The sequence below is a fragment of the Canis lupus genome, chromosome 9 (genome assembly GCF_003254725.2).
Source record: "Canis lupus dingo isolate Sandy chromosome 9, ASM325472v2, whole genome shotgun sequence".
In the NCBI taxonomy this organism is placed as follows: Eukaryota; Metazoa; Chordata; class Mammalia; order Carnivora; family Canidae; genus Canis; species Canis lupus.
Genome location: NC_064251.1, coordinates 47,665,145 through 47,686,043, shown reverse-complemented (window position 1 = coordinate 47,686,043; position 20,899 = coordinate 47,665,145). Strand labels below are relative to the sequence as shown.

General features: G+C 58.5%; 1 protein-coding gene and 1 long non-coding RNA gene across 9 annotated transcripts; one reads left to right on the top strand and one right to left on the bottom strand.

Moving 5' to 3' along the window:
* Nucleotides 1–301: 301 nt before the first annotated feature.
* On the bottom strand, nucleotides 302–10,674 carry LOC112677556 (uncharacterized). Of its 7 annotated transcripts, none has more exons than XR_007413233.1 (6): nucleotides 10,552–10,674; nucleotides 9,649–9,822; nucleotides 6,409–9,277; nucleotides 2,751–2,896; nucleotides 1,692–2,243; nucleotides 302–1,152 (listed from the first exon to the last, which is right to left on the bottom strand). It is a non-coding gene; the product is annotated as an uncharacterized LOC112677556 (long non-coding RNA). The 7 variants fall into 7 exon arrangements; XR_007413231.1 differs by having other exon boundaries at nucleotides 302–380; XR_004819092.2 differs by having other exon boundaries at nucleotides 302–2,243; nucleotides 6,409–6,661; nucleotides 6,950–9,277.
* On the top strand, nucleotides 3,417–19,041 carry MNT (MAX network transcriptional repressor). 2 transcript variants are annotated; one of them, XM_025476119.3, is made up of 6 exons: nucleotides 3,417–3,922; nucleotides 9,191–9,764; nucleotides 10,321–10,362; nucleotides 10,476–10,587; nucleotides 15,406–15,598; nucleotides 15,739–19,041. In XM_025476119.3, the coding sequence occupies exons 1-6, from the start codon at nucleotides 3,850–3,852 to the stop codon at nucleotides 16,491–16,493; spliced, it is 1,749 nt and encodes a 582-aa protein (XP_025331904.1). In that variant the 5' UTR covers nucleotides 3,417–3,849; the 3' UTR covers nucleotides 16,494–19,041. The 2 variants fall into 2 exon arrangements, with proteins under 2 accessions (XP_025331904.1, XP_025331905.1); XM_025476120.3 differs by lacking the exon at nucleotides 3,417–3,922 and having other exon boundaries at nucleotides 9,109–9,764.
* Nucleotides 19,042–20,899: the final 1,858 nt, after the last annotated feature.

Below are 20,899 nucleotides of genomic sequence, written 5' to 3'. Positions count from 1 at the left end.
CATGAATAAATAAATAAATCTTAAAAAAAAAAAAACACTTGTAGAATTTGAGAAGTTGGTCTTGACAGGTAGGATATCTTCTGACTTTGGCTTTACTCCCTTTTTGCCATTTCGTTATGTATGCATCTTAGGGGTCAGGAAACTGATTTTCATAGCTCTTGGAGTTGCATATTTATAGATGTCATGCATTGTTGGTGGGGTAGAAGACAGTCTCATTAAGGGAATATCTCTAGCTTTGCATATTAAAAAATGGAGGGATTTGAACTGGGCAGTTGGATGCACAAGACTTGAGGAGGAAGAGTGAAATAGAAATCCTTTAATGAGCAAGTACACAATGATGAGTGGCCCAGGTGTCTTCCCGCTCCAAAGGTCCTAAGCACCTAGAAGCATAAAATAGAACTTCAGGTATAACTTTTTGGAGATGGCCGGGCTTTGGATCATTCCCACAAAGTGCTCACCTTTCTGCTGAAACATCAGAAGACTTCTTTTCGCTTTCCTTTGAATGAATACAGTTGCCAGCTTCTACCCTAGTTCCATCCCTTTGGAACAAGAAGCTGGGGCTAAAATGTTAAATGGCTCTCTATTCATTGCTCTCTCCGCTTACACCCCCACTGTTAAGTCTCCCAACTGCCCATTCCCCAGTTGGGGAAACCCTGACTGGTAAGAAATTCTGTTCAGCCATTTTTAGGCTCCTGTAGGCAACAACAGGCTCAGAAAAAAAAGCTTATTTTCTAAACCCTTACTTTTGCCTAACATCCCCTGGCTGCTGTCCCCACATGACCCAAATAAACAGATGATCATGTGAAGCCAGTAAGGCTGTTTGTTTTAAATAGCAAGCATCTCCACTAAGCTCTGGAGCAGATGGGGTATTGGGGGCAAGGGAGAGGCTGCCATTTGACTCTGTTCACCCCACTTTTATCTCTTGCTTACCCACTCCCGAAATAAAAAGTGTCTTTGGAATGCTCCCTTTCAGAGGAGTGCCTTTTTAATGGAATAGAGCTGGCATCTGACAAGAAGAGTCAAAAATTGGACTTCAGCCTCTACAAGACTTCAGGGCTATGTGATGTGAGTGCTATGAGCACTTGAGGAAGGCAGAAGGTACAGCTGGATGGAGTTCTCTGAGAATCTTGGGCCATGACAGAGTACACAGTGCTGATCCCAAACAATGAAAATATGGTCAACAACATGATTTCAGGTGTCTATTATGTATATTACATACCCTGTTTAGCACCCCACCCCAACACACACATCTGGTATTGCCTTTAAACTGTCCTGTTCTTTGGTTGTGCAGAGGGCCAGGCCCAGCCACACTAGTAGCAGGCGGCAGATATCTAAAATAACCAGCACAGATCTCTCTGTCCCAGGGAAAGGGCACCTGGGCTATGTTGTTCCCACACCTTCCTTTACAGCTCCATCATAAGCCAAGCTAGTGGCACCTGGACGTGAGCAACTGCCTCTCTGCTCAGCTACAGACTCTGGGGCATTAACTGTGCAAAGATCAGAGCCCTCTGTAGACTGCCGCTGGCAAACCACCCCCTTCCTTCTGTTCACTAGGTTCCTGATTTCCAAGATCTGTGCAGATTCTCTTTCCTTAGTATGCATTATGCCCTCAAAGGAAAGGAGCAAAGCCAGCAGGCTGCGTTTGTACCGGCTTTCTGTGCTTCTAGCTAAACTCCAAAATAGGAACATACCTCTCTAAGGGCACAGTGGGGATGGAATGGGCTGTGATGAGATGTACCGGCAGGATGGTCTGCCACTCAGCCGTACTCAAAAAGTCTTGCTTTGTAGCTTTGTATGATGGTGAAGCCCAAGTTGCAGGACCCTGAACCCAACTGGCCGGGTCGCACTCTGAACTGGTAGCAGAATCTGAGGCTAGGACCCAGGGGCCCTAGGACTGCTGGCATCCAGTACTACCAGAGTGCCTTCAGGGGGCCTCTGTGTCCCCGCCAACTGCACCAGTGGGGCTTGTGTGGCCTGCACCTAACAAGCAGAACAGCAGGATTTTAGGTGAAGATTTTGAGAAACCGACTACAACATGGTAAGTAGGCAAACTCTGCCTCATGCAGGCAGTTTGATGCTCCTCCATGATTTTTTTCCGAATTGGTTGCCCTGCTCCAGAACTGCCTTCAAAAGAGTCGTCCAGCGGATCAGATAAATACTCCTCCCTCTGGGGAATGCAGCAAGTGGAATACTGAGTGACTTTAGACACGTCCTCTCTGGTCTCTGGGCCTCAGTTTCCTTATCTGCAAAATGAGAGGATTTGGGTAAGCTGACAGGGTGTAACTTTCTGGGTGCACTCGGAGGCGCCCCCAAACACTAGCGGAAGAAGCGACGGCAGCGAGCGCCAGCCCGGGGTCCCGCCCTATCAGCGAGCGCGGGGGAGGCCAGGCCGGGCGCCGGAGCCCGCGCCCCGCCCCGCCCCGCCCCGCCCCGCCCGAGGCCTCGGTTGCCCCGCCGCTGGTAGGGCCAGGCTTCCGCCCTCCACGTTGTTGTTCCCGATACGGGCCCCGCCCCCTTGGTCTGGGCTGCGTATGCCTGGCCGTAACTACCCCCGCCTCGGCCCCAGAGCAAGGCGGGGGCCTGTGGGCCATCCACATTAGACATGCGTGGACAAAAGACAAGAGTTTAGGGGAAGAAAGGAGAAGCTTGGGTTTGAAAGGAGGGTGGCGATAAGTAAAGGGTAGGCTAGGGCACGACTGCAGAATTTCCCTCGGCCTCCCACCCTCCCTTCTCAGTGGACCCATCCGCACCCACGAATGTGACCGTGTTAGACACTGGCCCTTTAAACAGAAGGCTGGCGGCGCGGGGTGTCCATGTGGAGCTGCTCCATGCCGTGTTGTCCTGCCCGCCCATTGGCCCGCGGCCCGGTGACGTCGCCTAATAGGATGCGAACGCACTGCGGGGGGAGGAACGGAGACAAGACGTGGATCCGGATCACCACTCCGCTCCGTCCGCTGGTCTCTGGCAGCCTCCCGCCGTCAGCTCCGCCCACGGGCGGATCCCGGGGGAATTGCGACAGCCGGGCGGTTGCAGGAATTAGGTCACGTGTGGGTAAGGAGCGGAGACCCAGGGGTCAGGCTAGTCTCTACCATCCCAAGGTTTCCCTGACCTACAATATCCTTATCTGAGCTAACTTAAGTCTTAAATTTTCCATCCTTCTTTTCCTCTAGCAGGACACATCTCGTTGTGAATGACCGCAACACGCAGCCCTTGCTCAACTCGTGGCTGGCCATCGGGGCGGGGCGAGACGAGAAAGCGGAAATGCGGGGCGCGGGCAGGGCTGGGTGTCCTCCCGCCCCCACCCGGGCCACGTGTGCGCGCGCCGTCTGTGGTGGGCGGGGCCGTCCCGCTCGGGACCCCGCCCCTCCCTTCCTGAGACGCCGCGGCCCTGCGGGCGGGGGCTCCGGTCCGGGCTTTGGCTGCGGCCCCGGTGTAGTAGCGGGGGCGGCGGCCGGGGGCAGCGCGGCTCCTTCCCTTGTTGTGTGTGTCGGTGCCTCCTCGCCATCTTGTTGCAAAGCCTTTTCTTGTCGGCGGGACTCCCGGGGGCCGCGGGGCGGGAGGCATCAGAGGGGAATAAGAGAAGGAGGGGAAGGAGGGAGGCAGTGCCGCCTTTTGTTTTTTTGCATCAAAATTTTTTTAATTTGCAAATTCTATTTTGCAAATATTTTGGAAAACATTAATTTTTTCTCTCCGCGCTCTCCCGTTCTTCCCTGCGGAGTGCGCTGCGCCGCCCAGCCCTGTCGCCCCCCGGAGGTGATCCCGCCCTCCTGCCTGCCCGCCAGCCTGACCTGTGCCCGGCTCGCGGGCCGCAGTCTCGGCCCCGGCGCGCCCCCGGCGGCTCTCGGCGCGATGAGCATAGAGACGCTCCTGGAGGCGGCCCGCTTCCTGGAATGGCAAGCGCAGCAACAACAGAGAGCACGTGGTGAGCGGCCGGGCTGGGCCCCTGGGGCACCGGGGACGGGGAGACGCGCGACCCTAGCCTCGGAGCCCGTGCGACACCGCGGGCAGCACCCCTAGCCCGGCGGCCCCGACGCCAGGCAGCGCACTGTCCGCGCAGGAGCCGCCGCCCGGGGAGGGGTGCTGGGGGCAGGAACAGTAATTAATGGGCTCGTTAATATGCCGTGAGGGACCGGCTCCTGTGGGAGCTGCCTGCCACCGAGTGTGCCCTTCGCGGGGGCTCCGTCCGCGGGGGCCAGCGGCGCCCTCCGCAGCAACGACGTGTGAGCCGGTGGGGGTGGGGTGCGGGATGGTGCTGCGTGGGGGTGGCAGACCCGCCTGTGCGTGCGTGTGTGCACGGGGATGTGTGATGCGAGCCTCGAGGAGAGCCGTGAACGGACGTGTCCACGGGCGAGTGTACAGTGCACACGAGTGGGCGTGTGTGTAACGGAGTGGGGGTGGGAATTACTCTACGCCGAGCAGCTCCCCGGCTTCCCTGGCCCCGTGGGGAGGGTGCGGGGGGCGCTCCCGGCCGGGCTACGCGCCGCTTGGGGCGGAGGCGGCCTTTGCAGAATGAAATGACATCGCGTGTCTTATGATCCTGGCCAGCCCCGCCTGACCCCGCCTCCCAGAGCTGGGCTGGGTCACGCTTCAGGGCTCTGGGGGAGAGCTTGGCTGATTGGGTGTCTGCGAAGCGGCCTGCAGGTCGCTGGGGGCAGCCCCCGGGCCCCCCTCGCGGCGCCCCACTTTAGCCGGTGTGGAATGTGGCGTGTCTGCGCGTTCCAAACCCGCTCTCGGCTGGAATGTTGCGTGTGCCTGCGTTCCAAGCCCGTTGGTTACACCGGGTGGTGACGTGGACGGGCCCCGCCTCCGACCACGTGCACGGGGGACACTCCCGCTGGGGACGGAGCGGCTCGGCCGGGGGCGGGGCCGGGGCGGGGCTGGCGAGTGGCCTGGCGCGGGGTTGGGCCCTGGCTGCGGCCGCCGGGCTCCTCCTGGGAGAGCCTGTGCGCTGGAGGAGGAGCCGCCGCGTTCACCTGTCCGTTCTCGCTCCGACCTCCAGTGTTTGATCCTGGGGCGAGGGAAACCCTCGGAATAGCAGGGCGGCGGGGCATTTAGAGCTCACATATTCCCCCTGACGTTGGGGGGGGGACGTTCTCACCGGGACCTCCCGGCAGTACGCCTACCCACATTGTGGGATGAGCCAGGCTGAGAAGGGGCAAACTTCGGCGTTCCCTCGACAGGAAACGATTTCAGATGCTCCCCTTCCCACCCGCCCTGTCGGTGGTCCCCGGCTTCAGGGTGCTGCAGGAATAGGGGCTGGAGTGAAAGACCTCCGTTTCCCGGACCACTGCGAGGGCCTCGGCCCTGGGTCGGTGTGTGTGCAGTATCTGGGGACTCATGTCCCCTGCAGCCTCCCCTCCCCAGCCCTTTTGCCGGGTTGGTTGTGTTGGAGAGGGTGCTTCGCCCTCCTTTCCTTTCTCTCTGCCTATTGTTGCTTCAGTGATGAGTCATGCAGGAGGTAGTAGTGTGTGTTGTGTGCGCGCGCGCCCTGCAGCTTTTGCCGCGGCCTCGGCGGCGGAGGGGGTGGGGTGAGGGGAGCGGCGGCGGGCCAGGGGCGGGGGAGCGGCGGGTCCGCCCGGCCTAGTCGGTCGACCGGCCTCTCAAGGTCAGGAGTCACTCGAGATATGTAAGCTTGAGGTGCTTGGGTTTTGTGGAATTGCTGGGCCGGGACATCAGCCCGCGTGCCCCTCCCCCTTGGCTTCGGGGTCCTGAGCAGGGTCAGGCCCTGGACAGTGCTGGCGGTGACGGAGAATGTCCTGCTTGCAGCGACAGGGCGGGGGATGGGGTGCGTGCAACCAGAATTGGAGAGACTTGAGTCCCTTCCTGCTACCGTCAACACAGTGCAATTCAGGAGCATCTATTGTGTCCTTGTTGTGTATCAGGCACTGTGCTAGAGGTGAATAGGGTTGACCCTGCTGTTGCCCCAAGGGAGCACTCACTTCACCTTCACTGTGCCCTCAGGCTGCTTGGCCTTATGAGGAAGGGGAGAAGACACCCCCTCCTGTCCCTTCCTCCCCGCTGTCATCTCTCCCACCCTTTCCAGAATATTAAATCCAGAGCTGGCAGTTAGAAGGACAGGGTCGGTGTGTGCGACACTGTGAAGGAGCCTGGGAATGGTTCTCTCCTAAGAAGTAGCAGAGCCCTGCCCCTCCCATGCGGTGGTGAGAAGCCGGGGCAGGGAGCTGAGTAGAGGTCCAGTTTAACTGACCAGTCACAGCTCCTTCATGGTGGAGCAGGAGGGTCTTAGGGGATGGATGATGCAAAGCCAGATTCACCCCAAAAGCTCAGGTACAGATTCATTTTTCTCCCCCTCCTTGAAGTTCTATCCTCTGACTTGGGGTGGGGACAATGGGAGAGAAGGGGTAGTGTGTGGACCTGCTGACCAGAACTGCTTGCCTGGGTATGTACCTAAGGAGCAGCTCTGAATGGGGATCCTCTTGTCCACACTGCCCTTTCAGTGTCCAGGGTGGGTTTCCCAACCAGAGGGAGCCGGACTGCTCATGTGATGAACCTGGGGATGTGTGTGCACATGTGCATGTGAGAGGGCAGAGGTGGTCAGGAGGAGGCCCGCTCATTTCCAGCAGTCAGAAGATGGCCCAAACAGGATCCTCTTCTACCCGACCTAGTCACATCCTGGGGCTTGCCTTACGCACCAGGTCTCCTGTTAGCATGAAGAAGGGGGGAGTTCCTCCTGAACAGTGGGGGCTACCCAGTGTAGACTCCTGTGGCTCCTGAATCACCCGACGGGTCATGCTAAATTCTCCGGGGCCAGCCTCTGGGAAGCCCAAGGAAGGTGTCAGAGCATGTATGTATGTGTTTGGGAGTGGGAGAGGGAGTGCACCCATGGGTGCAGCAGAGCAAATTTTACAGAGCCTCAATCTGTTGTTCCTGAGGGCATCCCCTGAGTGACTGCCAGTTCGTGCCCCCCCCCCACTTTGTTTCCCCCTACCCAGGGCACTGGAAGAGGGTCACTGCTGGGTGGGGAGGAGACAGAAAGCTTTGGTGGGCTGGATCTGGCCTGGGACACCCCCTCTTCACCATCAGTCAAGATTTTTCATGCCGATCCAGGCGTGATAGAGTTTGGCCATTCACCTGGCTCCTTCCTGGCACCTGTGAGGTGTACCTGCCTGACTCTGGAAGAGAGAGGGTAGGTGAGAAGGAGGTTTCCATCTCCTAGGTGAGCTGTACAGTTGCTTTAACATATGGGGACTATGAGGTTTTCTCTCAGTTTGGGTTCCCAGGACACCTGTCCTTGGGGCTTGGGGCCTTCTCAGTCCCACTGCTAATGGGATAGTGGAACACTGGTCCCAAAGCCAGTGAAAGTTTGGGTCCTAGCTCAGAAGCATGAAGGTGGGCTGTGTGTCGGGCCCTGAGCTGCTTGGGGATGGGGGTGGGAGGGGGGTAGAGGGGTGGGATAGGGAGCAATGTGGGGGATGGACTGGGAAGCTGGCGGGAGGAACTCCGCAGACTTCTTGGCTAGTGTGCTCTCTGGGAAGCTGGAGGGCAGAGAGCTGGTTTTTCTCTGGGCCTGTAACCTAAGCCAGTGCGGGGGCCACAGAAAGGCCCAGGAGAGAAGGCCTTTCCTTGGAGCAGGCCTGGCAGCTCCCCTTCCTGAAGGGCTGGGGAGCTACGGAAGAGGCCAGGGCTGCTGGGAAACCGCTGAGTGCTTCCCCTCTCACATTTCTCTACTTCCTCCTTTGCCTCTTCTCCCCTGTGGGAGGGAAGGGCTTGGAGCAGTCCTGGCTCACACTCCAGTGGTTGGTGGTCCTAAGGGCTGAGCCCCAGAGACACGTGGGGCGCTGGGGGTTGATGCCCTCCTCCGTAGGGGGCTCTGAGCCTACCTGGTCCTCCAGCCCCACCCCTTGTGGGGTGGTATGTTTGAGGCGTGTCTGCCAACTACCTGTCCGTTCAGTTAGCAGCTAGCAGCGTCAGATCAGTTAGCAGCGGTGTGGCCAATCCCTGACAGGCAGGAGGGCTGGTTGACCAGCCTGCTCCCAGGCCTGGGGTTTCCCAGCTGGAGCCAGGGAACCAGAACTGTGGGACCTGGAGAGTGCAGGGCAGGGTGGAGGTGGAGAGATGCTTCTGGCTCAGGAAGGGCCCTCCCCCTTTCCGTGTGCTCAGGGAGGTCCTGAGCAGGCCTTGCTTTGCAGCAGGGCTTTCAGGAGAGATGCTGAACTGACAGGTGCAAGGCTGCCTTTCTTTTCTTTCTGCCTGCCTCGTACCTTTCTGGTTGTGCTGCTGCTGGTGGGGACACGGGGGCATTTGGGTGTAACAAGTTATAGGACCACAAAGGTCAGAGAAGGACCGAATGTGTTTTGTGGGGTCCCTAAGGAAACCAGACCTTGGGAGTCTTGGGCCTCATTTCCTCATGTGTGAACTGAAGGTGATGTCCCTGCCCTGCCTGTGGCGTGCACTCTTGTGGGGACCCAGCGGTGCGCGCGCGCGTGTGTTTGTGTGTGTGTGTGGACAGACACCTAGTGAGCACGTGCTGACACAGCTGGTATAGGCTCCGCCAGGTGTCAGAATTCCTGGCTGGGTCTAGTTTCAGTTTTACCTGTGACTTGCTCTGTGATCCTCAACAAATCATTGCCTCTCTGAGCTAATTTATTTCATCTTGAAATGAAGATGCTGCCTGCCCTCTGGAAGGTACTTGTAAATACTATTGAAGGCCTTCCCTAGAAGCCATGATCTGTCCAGCACAGCCCCCCCCGCCTCGCCTGCCGCCCCGTCCCACCCCTAGTCCATTCTTCCATGATGGCCTGTGAGGCCTTTTGCTGACTGGCCTCTGCCCAGCTTATCTGTCACCACAGTACCCTCAGCCTTGTTCCTGAACCTCCCTGCCCCAGTCTAACCCCTCTACCTTCAGGCTGCCAGGCCCCCAACCTCCTGCTCTGTTTTTCTACAGCCCCTCTCCTCTCCAGCCTGGATCCTTATCCTCTGTTACTTGTCCTTCCCCTCACCCCCTAGGCCTAGCTCCCCAAAGGCAGAGACCAGGTGTGTTTAAACTCTTCACTGCTGTGCTCCCAACCCTTAGCCCAAGTGCCTGGCTGGGTGTCTCTCAGGCTGAGCAGGCATGTCACTGAGCACTGATTGGGACAGAGTCAGAAGATGTGTTATGGTGGAAGACTTCAGAAGTTGGGGCCCAGGACTGCTGGCCCACTGAGAAATCCCTTGTGTTCTCTCTGCGTAGAGGAGCAGGAGCGGCTTCGCCTGGAGCGGGAGAGGGAGCAAGAGCAGAAGAAGGCCAGCAGCCTGGCCAGGCTGGCCCATGCCCTGCCTGTGGAGGAACCCCGCATTGAAGCGCCACCCCTACCTCTGTCTCCCCCAGCACCCCCACCAGCACCCCCACCGCCACTTGCCACCCCCACCCCATTGACTGTCATTCCTATTCCAGTCGTGACCAACTCTCCTCAACCTCTGCCCCCACCCCTGCCTCCTGCCGCCCAGCCTTTGCCCCTGGCGCCTCGCCAGCCAGCCCTGGTTAGCACCCCTGGACTCAGCATTAAGGACTCTGCTCCCCTGCCCACCAGGCCACAGGTGCCCAACCCTGCCCCCCTGCTGCCAGACTCCAAGACCACCCTTCCGCCCACTGGCAGCCCCAAGCCTTTGCAGCCCCTCCCCACACCCATCCTGACCATAGCACCTCACCCTGGAGTCCAGACCCAGCTGGCTCCCCAGCAGCCACCGCCATCCACTCTTGGGACCCTGAAGTTGGCACCAGCCGAAGAAGTCAAATCCAGCGAACAGAAGAAGAGGCCCGGGGGGTGAGTGAGGTGTGGCTGAATCCGGGCTGATGGGATGGAGAACTGCCCACATTCTGGGCTCCATGTGGAAAAGAAAGTAGCCCCTCCTAAGCTAGTTCTTCAAAGCCATGTCCTCCCTCCCCACCTGAGATGCATCTTATCCGTATTTGGACAGGTCTGTGCCTGTGCCCATCCCCACCCAGGAGTGGGTAATGGCTGTTGCCCTCTGTTGTCAGGCTTCTGTGTTCTCTGACCTGCTCAGGGATGGGCCCATTGGCATTTCCAGGCCTTTGGCGAGAGTATTGGAATGAGGACCTCTTGGTGAGGGCTGGGGTCAACTGGCTATTTCTGTGAGCTCCAGGAGGCCCTCCGATTCCTCACAGGTGGACAAGGGCAAGATGGAGGGTTAAAGGGATTGTGATTTATGAGCATACGCGTGCCGTCCAGGGGCTGTATGTGCCTCTACACAGGCTGAACATCTCCCACTGCTGCTTTGTACAGAATGTGGGGAGCAGGGGGGCAGAAGACCACCTAATTGGGCCCTCCTCCCTCAACTTCCTTCCTGTCTGGGTTTCAGGATCGGAACCAGAGAAGTCCACAACAAACTGGAGAAGAACAGGTGTGTGTGCGTGCGCGCGTGCCTCTGGCCCCCCCTTGGTCCCCCAAGCCCCCCTGGGGCCTCTTCTCCCCGCCCCCCAGTCGCGGGCCAACCAGCGTTCCCCCTCTCCCCAGGAGGGCCCATCTGAAGGAATGCTTTGAGACCCTGAAGCGCAACATCCCCAACGTGGACGACAAGAAGACGTCGAACCTGAGCGTGCTGCGGACGGCGCTGCGGTACATCCAGGTATGGGGGAGGGAGGCTCCGCCGAGAGCAGGGCGGGCGGCGGCCGCGGCGCCGGCTTCCTCCCCGCTCCCGCCCGCCCTCTTCCCCTCGCCGCGGCCCGCCCCGCCCTCACTCCCCCCCTCCCCCTCCGGCTCCCCCGCCCGCCTCCACGCGGGCGCGGAGCACATGGCTCGGCTGACGTCAGCGGGGCTCCCCGCCCGCGAGGGGGCGGGGGGCGCGTGCGCGTGCGCGGGGGAGGGCGGCCGCGGCGTTCCCCTCTCCCCCAGCCCCCTTCCGGCCGCCCCGCGAGCCCTGCCATCTGCGCCGCCCGCGCAGCTCGGTGTTCAAACCCGGCGGCCGGGCGGCCGGTCCCGCGCTCCTGCCTGACGCCGCTGGTGCCCCCGCGGCTGAGGAGGGCGGGGAGCGGCCCGGCGCCTCCACCCCGCCCGCGGTGCCTGGGCGGCAGCCGGACTCGGCCCGGGAGTGTCGCTCGCGGGGGGGTGGGGAGTCCCCTGGGCGTGGCTCCTGGCGGAAGGCGGCGCGCCGGCGAGGCCCCCCACTCCAGCCCGAGGGACTGCGATCCAGCGAGCGCGTCGAAGCGCCGCGACTCGTTTGGGGCTGACACCTGGAGACCGGGGAGTGTGGCGGTCTGGGCGACCAAATAACCCTGGGGTCACCGAACCCTTGAAAACCAAGCTCTCCGCCTGCTTGGATTTTTAAGAGCCTCTTCAAGGGGCCCTCCTGGCCTTGTGCCTCCTCCCACCCCCCGCCTTGGGCACTGGCTTCCCTCTGCAGTACGGGGTGGGGGGCGCCCGCCAGATAAGACTGTTGCCATGACGGCCCTGTGTTTCGGTTTCCCTGGAAACCGGCCGAGGTTTCCGCGTGCCGGGAAGGAGGCTGTGGGGGTGGGGCGGGCGGCCACGCTTGGCTGCCGCGGAGACGCGAGTTGGAGCCGAGCCGTTGGGCAGTGGGAGGGGCTTCGCGCTCCCTGCCCGCGCGGGGTGGGGGCGGGGGAGGCTCGGGGTCTCCCGGTCGGCGCGCTCCTGCCGCGCGCCTGGTCCCCGGCGGAGGGGGCGGCCGAGGGGTCCGACCGCGTTAGGAGCCCGAGGCGGGGCCTCGCCCCTCCCCCGGCCAGGACTGCGGGGTCACAGCCCTGAGGTAACCGGAGTCCGCTCCCAGCCGGCGGCTCCCTCCCCGCCTCCCGCGAGCGCGCGCCCGCCCTTCCGCCCGCCCTGCGGAGGGGGAGTGGCTGGCGCGGCTCCAGCCTGCTTCCCGGCACCCGGGCGGGGCGGGGCCGGGCTCGCGGATTGGCGGGGCCGGGCTGGGGGCGGAGCTTCCGCGCGCCGAGCGGCGGGGTGCGGCCGGCGGGCCGTGACGCTGCAGAGCCGGGTCCGCGTGGGTGCGCGCGTGCTCCGGGAGGGGCGGGGCCTCGCTTGCGGCCGGCCGGGCCTGGAGGAGGAGGGGCCGGAGGGGTGGGGTTTGGAGGGTCCCCAGGAGGCCTACTTCTGGCTTGTTTTTGCAGAACTTGGGCTTGGGAATGTTACTGGTTCTTCAGTGGTTCACAATCCTATGGCCTACGAGCAAATTCTTGTCCAAATGCGGTGACGTTTTCTGTGAATATCAGCTTTTTCTGTGCTGCCATTTTGCTACATAGGAAAAAATAATATCTTTACCATAGGGATGTTAGGAGGATTGGCCTTCTATAAATACCAATTTAATGGCAATTATTGAGATGTAGGAAGCACATTGTACTTTCTAGACGCATATTTAGGGGGAAGAGCCTTGCTTGCATGATCTCTGGATTTGAAAATAAATTTTAAGCAGAGACTCAGTAGAACCAGCAGACATGGGCCTGGGCTGAGTAGGCAGTGAGGTGTACCCAGGGCTGTTCATAGAGATCTATTTCTACAGGTCCTGACAGTGGAAGCAGAAACAGAAAACTTACAAGGTTTTGTAAATCCTCAACCTCATTTGTTTATTCATTTAGGTACTTTGGACAGTTCTGTGTCTGATTTTGAGGATAAAGCAGGGAACAAAGAACAAAGTATGGTCTGTATCTTTACTGGTTCAGTCGTGGCAGATTTTTTTTTAAGATTTTATTTATTTATTCATGAGAAACACACAGAGAGAGAGAGGCAGAGACACAGGCAGAGGGAGAAGCAGGCTCCATGCAGGGAGCCCGACGTGGGACTTAATTCCAGGTCTCTGGGATCACACCCTGGGCTGAAGGCGGCGCTAAACTGCTGGGCCACTCAGGCTGCCCTTGATGGCAGATTTTAAACTAAGGCCTGTGCCATGAGGATGTAATAGGGACAGGGATCACAGAATTTCTTCTGGGGAGCAAGGGAAGTTATTGTTGAGGAAGGGGCATTCGAGCTGAGACCTGAAGGTTTCAGGGTGACCTAGGCACAGCAGATGGCAGAAGGCCTAGCACAGGCCGGCTCCTCTCCAGAAGGAAGGAGGGGGATGCAGTTTTGGAAAGTAAAGGTGGTCATGAGGGTTGCCATGTAGAGATGAGGGCCGCAGAGCACTAGATGGGAGTCAAAAGGGAATAGTAGAGAGACCACATTAGGTGTGTAGAGCAAAGGCTTTGGGTGTGTGCTGAGGTAGGAAGGTTATAGCCCCCAGCCCGCTCAGAATGGCTTGAAGATGCTAAAGGATTTGAAGAAACCCATGGTGAAGTGAACAAAACCAGAAAGAGGAGTAGGCAGGTACCTAACTATGCATCCAGCCAGTCTTATGAAATGTTTTAAAATGAAGCAATGTGGACAAGAGCTAGACCCTGGGGAAACTTTGCAGGGGCTTCTAGGTCTCTGGAGAACTAGGCTAGTGAAGAAGAAGAGGTCTTGGCCTCTGAGTTTCCCTCAGCGCCAGAAATCTACTCTCCTGCTAGGACTGCCACTTCCAGCCCCCTGCAGCCAGGCTGAAGTGGTAGCTAGCTGACTCACCACAGGCCCCATCATTGATATGGCCTCATCTGATGTCATGTCCAACACTGGCCTCTCAGGGTAGAGCCAGGTGAGAAGCCTGGTGAGATGTGTGTATGTAAGGGAGGGATCTTTCTGGCAGAACTATGTAGAGAACCAAGTTAAATCTCAAAGCCAGGACATAGAGGAGGCTGTGTGTGGCCTGGGACTGCTGGCAGAATTGTAAAGTACCAAGTTTCAGGCCAGAACAGAGTATGGTCATATCTGGGTTACATGTTGTGGGCACTAATAGTTTAAGGCATTTCTTTCTGGTGAGGTCAGAAATATGAGGAGTGTGAGGCTACAGGAGGAGTGTAGGGAAATCAGACCAAGTTTACTGGGTGAAGTTGGAAGACGCTGCCATACCCTGGAAGGGCAAGTGAACAGTCAGGAAGGTTGGTGTAAAACTGCTCGTAGTAAATCGAATCAGTGGAAACTCGAGTCTAACGGGTGACTGATTCTGCTGTGATAAAGGAGAGAGACAGGATAGAAGTGGGAATCAACATCCTCACAGATCCTTCCCCTGGGGCTGGGATAAGCATACTTCTGGCCACTGGTAGGGTCAGGGGGAAAAAAGCTAATTATAGAATATCTTGCTTTTACAGTGTTTGACAGGGACAGATTGAGGTGGAAAAACAGAACATGAAGTTTTTAGGGGGGGTCACATGAGCCAGTGTCTGATTAAATCCTGCCAGTCTTATTAAATGCTGAAGTATATGGAGCCATATCAGGAAGGGCTCCAGGGCAAGAGGACTCACTGGTGAGGGTGTGGGATGGGGAAGGTGTGGGGGCTCAGGTGTGGTCTGGGAGTACAAGCAGGTGAGATGTAGAGGGGTGAGAAGGGAGGATCTGTGTATGAGACAGGGTTCAGGGAGGAAAACTTAAGACGAGCTGGATAATTTGGTGTATGAAGGGTCACTGGGTCCTGTACCTGCCGTGACCGGCAAACTTTGGAAGCTAGCAGCTCAGGAGCAATTGAGGCAGCGATGGCTCTACGGCCAGGGGAGCTGCCTGCTGGTGTTCCGAGTTGCGGGGGGGGGGGGGGGGGTGGTTCCCAGTGTTATGGGGCGGGAACCATCTGGAACTTGTGGTGAAGGAGGAAAATGTCCAGTGGTGCTCAGAGGAAAATGTCCAGTGGTGCTCAGATCAGAGACGCTGTTGAGCCATTTCTCACTGATCAGTGCAACCAGCTAGAGGTGTGGAAGGAGGGACACATTCCAGGGCTCCGGGGATCATTCAGCAGCCTGGGGAATCTGGACGGCCTTGGGCACTTCTGAGAGGCAGCTCATGTAGGTGGGGCGGCAGGAGCAGTCCCGGCCCGAGCGGAGTGGGGAGAGCCAGCAGCTGCCCAGGATGAATGAGATGGAGGCAGGTCTGGAGGAGATACACAGGGGTGGGGGGTGCCACAGAGCACAGGGTCTGAGGGCCATCCTTGGGGACATTGAAGTTGAGACTAATGAATGATGCTGTGGAAAGAAGGGCAATATCCTTTGGAGTTCTTTGGGGAATGAGTTCCAAGGAGGGTAGCCTGTGGCATGGTGCCAGACAGCGTGGTATGAGTGGTGGCGGGGGCGTGACCAGCACCCTAGCTGTGACTGTTACCCCTCCTGTCCTCCACAGAATGGCCGGAAGAGGCTGCCAGGAGGGTGGATGGGGCCAGAGGCCAGGAAGCTCTCCCGCACAAAGTGGATGCGGGTGGGAGCGGGGGAGAGGCCAGCCTGCATCTGTGCAGTCAGTGGTGCCTGGGGGTGGAGTGACCTGCAGCCTGGATGGGGGTGGGGACACTTGTGGGGAGAGGTTTGCAGGTTTGCAGTACTGTGGGCCCTCTAGCTCCTGCTCAGGGTATCCTTCGGGCCCTTGCCTTATTCTCCAGTCTCTGAAGAGGAAGGAGAAGGAATATGAGCATGAGATGGAGCGGCTGGCACGCGAGAAGATTGCCACACAGCAGCGGCTGGCAGAGCTCAAGCACGAGCTGAGCCAGTGGATGGACGTGCTGGAGATTGACCGTGTGCTCCGACAGACTGGCCAGCCGGAGGACGACCAGGCCTCCACCTCTACAGCCTCTGGTGAGCCCTACATGCCCCTCCCTGGCCGGGCCCTTGTCCCCCAGCCCCATGTCCCCAGGCCCCAGGGGCATTTACTACTACTCCAGCCTCTTGTTTCCCAAGTTCTTCTGACCCATCCCTGTCCCCATGTCTCCCCACAGAGGGTGAGGACAACATAGATGAGGATATGGAGGAGGACCAGGCCGGCCTGGGCCCACCTAAACTGAGCCATCGCCCCCACCCGGAGCTGCCGAAGCCACCGCCCAGCACCGCCCCCGCACCTCTGCCTCCCCATCCACACTCCCACTCCCAGCCTGTGGCTCTGTCTCCTGTCCACCTGCCTGGGCAGCAGCCACCACCACAGCAGAAGACACCTCTGCCAGCCCCTCCTCCCCCACCGGCCCCCGCCCAGACGCTGGTGCCTGCTCCAGCCCATCTGGTGGCTGCAGCTGGAGGAGGCTCCACGGTCATCGCCCACACGGCCACCACCCATGCCTCAGTCATCCAGACTGTGAACCACGTTCTACAGGGGCCGGGCGGCAAGCACATCGCCCACATTGCCCCCTCAGCCCCCAGCCCTGCTGTGCAGCTGGCACCCGCCACACCTCCCATTGGCCACATCACAGTGCACCCTGCCACCCTCAACCATGTGGCCCACCTTGGCTCCCAGCTGCCCCTGTATCCACAGCCCGTGGCGGTGAGCCAGCCTGTGGCAGTGAGCCACATCGCCCACACCCTCTCACACCAGCAAGTGAATGGCACAGCTGGGCTGGGGCCCCCAGCGACTGTCATGGCAAAGCCAGCTGTGGGGGCTCAGGTGGTGCACCACCCCCAGCTGGTGGGCCAGACAGTGCTCAACCCTGTGACCATGGTCACCATGCCCTCCTTCCCGGTCAGCACGCTCAAGCTGGCTTGAGGATGAGGCCACTCAGAGGCCCCCAGTGGGGGCAGGGAGGGGGACCCACCCCCCACTCTCCCACCCACCAGCTCCACACATTCCAGCCAGGCCAAGGCCCGCCCCACCCACACCCACCCCCAGGCCTCCTAGGGGAAGGGGGTGCAGAGACTCTGAGCCAGGGGAGGGAGGGCCACCCCAGGGAGCTGGGCGCGGGGCAGGGTGTGACCCCACTGCACTAGGACTTAAGTGATGAGATGCTTTGGTGAATGTGCCCCTCGTCTGGCCTGGTGCCAGCTCCAGTGATGTTCCCACCTCCCCACCTTGTCCCCTGCCTCCCGTGCGTGTGGGTGTTGTGTTCTCCCCACTTCCCTACCCCGCCTGCCTTCCTGTGCTGCTGCTGCTATATTGCTCTAGCTGATGAGGCGGCTGAGTGCCCGGGCCCTCTATCCTGAGCCGTGGCCTTCTCTGCCCAGGCCTGGGGGGGGCGGTGGGGGTGGTGGTTAGGGGGCAGAACCGAAGCAACTTGGCCCAGAAAGCTGGGTGCTCAGGAGGCTCTGCTCTAAAGGTGACAGATCCTAGGAAGTGGCCACTCTGCTGGGAGGGGTGGGCTTGGCTGTCCTGCCCCCATGCTGCCCTTCCACACCCCTGGCCTGGGTCTGGACCTGTCCCCATCCCTGGATCTGGCTCTTGGTTTCCCAAAGGCAAAGGGGAGGGGTGCTGTCCATTCTCTGCCCCAGGTCCCTGGCCTCTGCTCAGTGCTGTGCACTCCCCTGTAAGCTCAGAGAAGTGAACTGGCATCTGGTCTGGGTCCTGGGAGCCTGAAGCCACACTGCTGAGGCCATCAGGAAGTTAAAATCTAGGGGCTGGGGCAAATCCCGGAGCCCTTTTCCTGATGCCCTGGCAACCTGCAGGGCAGGGAGGGCTGCTACTTCTGCCCCAACTTATCTGTCCTTGGTGTCATCTCTGTCTTTCCCCCTGAACACCTGCTTCTGCAGTGAGCTACTCTGAGTGGGCCACCACCTCCCTCTGAGGAAGGCCCTTAGTTGGACTTAGGGCCGCACTGAGCTTGGGCTGGGGAGGAGTGAGGGGGCCTGTGTGCAGGGCGTGCCGGTTTCCCCACCTCTGCCTCTGCTGACTGCTTTGGCTTCTCTCTTATGTGGGTATTTATTACAAGTGGCCTTGTGTCAGACACATGCTCAGTTGTACACACATGCACACTCAGCTCGCCACCTGGACACACACACACTTTTGTGGGGAGAGAAAGCCAGTGTCTCTAGTTGTGAAGTTTGCTTTGATAGGCTGGGGGCAGGGGACAGGACACTTAACTCCCTTTCAGTTCCTTCCTAGTCCTGGAAACCTCCCAGGGGACTGTTCTCATTGGTCTTGCCTGGGGTGGGGAAAGGGAAGGCCTATGGTCACCCCAGAGGCCTCCAAGAGGGAGCCTCACACCCACCTCAGCATAGCACTTCCACCCCACAAGCCTGCTGCCCTCCTACTCCTGCAGCCACCACCTGCCACCCTGGTTCTTGGGGAAACCAGTTTACAGTCTTCCCTGAGTGATTGGGACTGCAAGAGCAGAGGGAGCCAGCTGGGCCTGGTGCCCAGGAACAGAGAAGCATCAGGGGACCTGCCCTTCCTTTCAGGCTCTGCTCACCTCCCTGCATTCTGAGGCCATTTCAGAGTTGAAAGTGTGTCAACCAGTGGCCTCTCGGGCCTGCACAGATACCTCATCCGCCCGCTCACCGCCCCTGCCCCTCCCCACCCCTAGCAGTGGGGGCCTTCGAATCTAGTGCCGAATGACTATGTCCAGATTGGTGACGATGGGTGTTGTTGCTGTTGTTTTTGTTGTTGTTTGTGAACGCTGTGATGCTGTGTGCCCTAGAGGGCAGCCACCGCTCAGCCCTTCCTTGGGCATCTCCCTTCTGAGAGCTGTCAGGACCACATCTGTCCTCACCCTGTGGGACCGCCTGCCCCTCCCCTCCCTAGCCCTTCCAGCCTGGGGGCTGCGCGCGCGTGTGTGCATACGTGCACGCGCACACAAACACACATACACACACACCTTACCTCTCATGCGTGTTTTACTTTTTGACGTTAGGAGTGGCTCACTGGCTGGGAGCCTTTACCTCGGGGAGAGGGGGAGGTTGGTTCCTTGGGGGGCCAAAGAAGGGCAGGGAGTGCCTGGAGGGGAATTAAGGGTTACTAAAGCCCTGGCTCTCCAGGAACAGCTTCTCCCCCATCCCAGGGTCCCATCCCCATCCCCCAAAGAGGTGGCCCTTGTTTACAGTGAGGACTCTGGTCACTGTGTCTCCGTTTCCTGAAATATAAACTGTAGCGACCCCAGACTGTAGAGATTTTTATGTGTTTGGATACATCTGCTGTGTGGGAAAAAAACAAAAACCCTACAAAAAACCCTAATTTTGTACATATTGTATTTTTACTATTGAACTGTATTCTAGTGGCTGTTCATGCTCCAAGACTTTAGGTATTGAGACATGAATACTATCCATGTAATAAGCACTTGCCTGGAATAAAATATAAAACTGAATAAACCTGCACTGAAACCAGAGATGGAGCTGCCAGGCTATGGCATCTGGGTCACTGTGTTGCAACAGGAGGCCCCCAGACCTCTTGGGAAGGACCTCCAGCAAGAAGCCTCGGGGGCCTGACCCTGTTGACATTTGAGGGGCACAGGTCCTCAAGCAGCTCAGTGCTGGTCAATTTTAGAGAAGATTTGGGACCTTCTGGCTCTAATGCCAATGTTCAGTCCCAAGCAAGCTCTGAGAACTGCAGTTCTCATCTTAGACTTTTGTAATACTTTCCACTTCCCCAAACCATTTTTACAAACACTATCTTGTTTCATCTCCTAACAGCACGGTGGAGTAAATAAGCCAAGAACTAGCCCTGTTGTGGCAGGTGAGAAAACAGGTTTGAGGTGGCCAAGTGACTTGTTAGGGTCACACAGCTAGCTGGCCTGGGCCTGCTGTAGACCTGGAGCTCCTTAACCTGAGGAAATTCCAGTAGGAAAGTGGAGGGGATCTATGCACAGAAGAGTAAGAGGCTTCCTGAGAGGAGATGTGCTTCTGAGGTGGTGAGTCAGGGCAGGTCATCTAGGGAGTCCATAAGGGAAAGGGGAAAAAAAGGAAGTAGTTGGAGGTCAGGACTCAAAGAACCATGTTCTAAGATGGGCCTCGAAGACTCTTGTCCTTATAACGACATCTCTCCCAGTTCAGGGGAAAACAGCCCTTTGGCAGGCTGTCTCTGGAGGGAGTGGGGAGGTGAGGAAAGGCTGAGCCATAGAGCAGGCTGGCTGCCTCGTCCAATGCCCTGACCACACCTTCCCCACTCCCAGGCCCAGCCAGAGGAACAGACTCCGCATCTCTTCCTGGGATGGGTTATCCTTGGGGAAGGAAGTGGTGGCCACAAATGTCTCAGGGTCCCCTTTCTGAAGAAGCACCAGCCTCGAGAAAGGCTGGACCCAGTTCCCCCACCTCTGCTTTCACTTTTGAGATGCTGGCTCCCTCTGCTGGTAGCTCCAGGAAGCGCTGAGTCCCTTAACTTGAGGGAAGGCCTAGGACTGGTATTTTCTGAGTGCATATTTAGTGTCATGGTGTCTAGCACTGGGTAGAAGGTGAAGACTCTGTCCCTGGTAGTGATGACCCAGTATCGTCTGAGGGCTATCACTCTAAAGGGCAGGTAGAAATTCCCCCGGCTCAGCTGGAGCCTGCAAGAGATGGGCCTGTGATCAGAGCAACAGAATACAAAAAGTCCTGAGTAGGAATCCAGGAGCTTCCATTTAGCAGCTCTATGTGAGAGGGACTTCTAGGGTTGGAGGGTTCCCTGAGGAGGTGTTCCTACTTCTTAATCTGCCTGTGGCATTGCCCTTAGCACACCCATCACTTTGGTTGTAGGATTCCCTCTGGTCCTAGAAGCCCAGCTAGGGGGACAGAGTGCGCCAACACTTCTGGGTGGAGAAGGAGCAGGGGAGTAAGGAACCAGGCCATTCCCAGGCTAGTTTATCAGGGGCCTTTGGTGAATTTCTTTAAAGTGAGTCCTAGCACTGGAAATTGATTGCTCTGGGCAACAGGATGGGGGGTTGTGGGGAGGTTGCCTTGAGGGGCTTATAAGGTTCCCTGGCCCGATTTCCCCATGTCAACTAGTTCTGTTGCCTTGGCAGCTGTCAGTTGGTAACAGGCCCTAATGCCCAGAAACCCTGTGTCATCTAGACCAGACTACATGCTGGTGGCTGTGGCTGGAGCCCTCCACCCAGAGCCACTGATGATAGCAGTAATCCTCTGGGGTGGGGGAAGGCAGCTGGGAACCTACTATTATAGTTGGGCCCTTTCCATGCCTCAGCAGGTTTGATCCCTCCTGACACTCTCATCACTCTCGTGCCCCAGCCTGAAGCAGGCAGCTCAGCGTGCTCA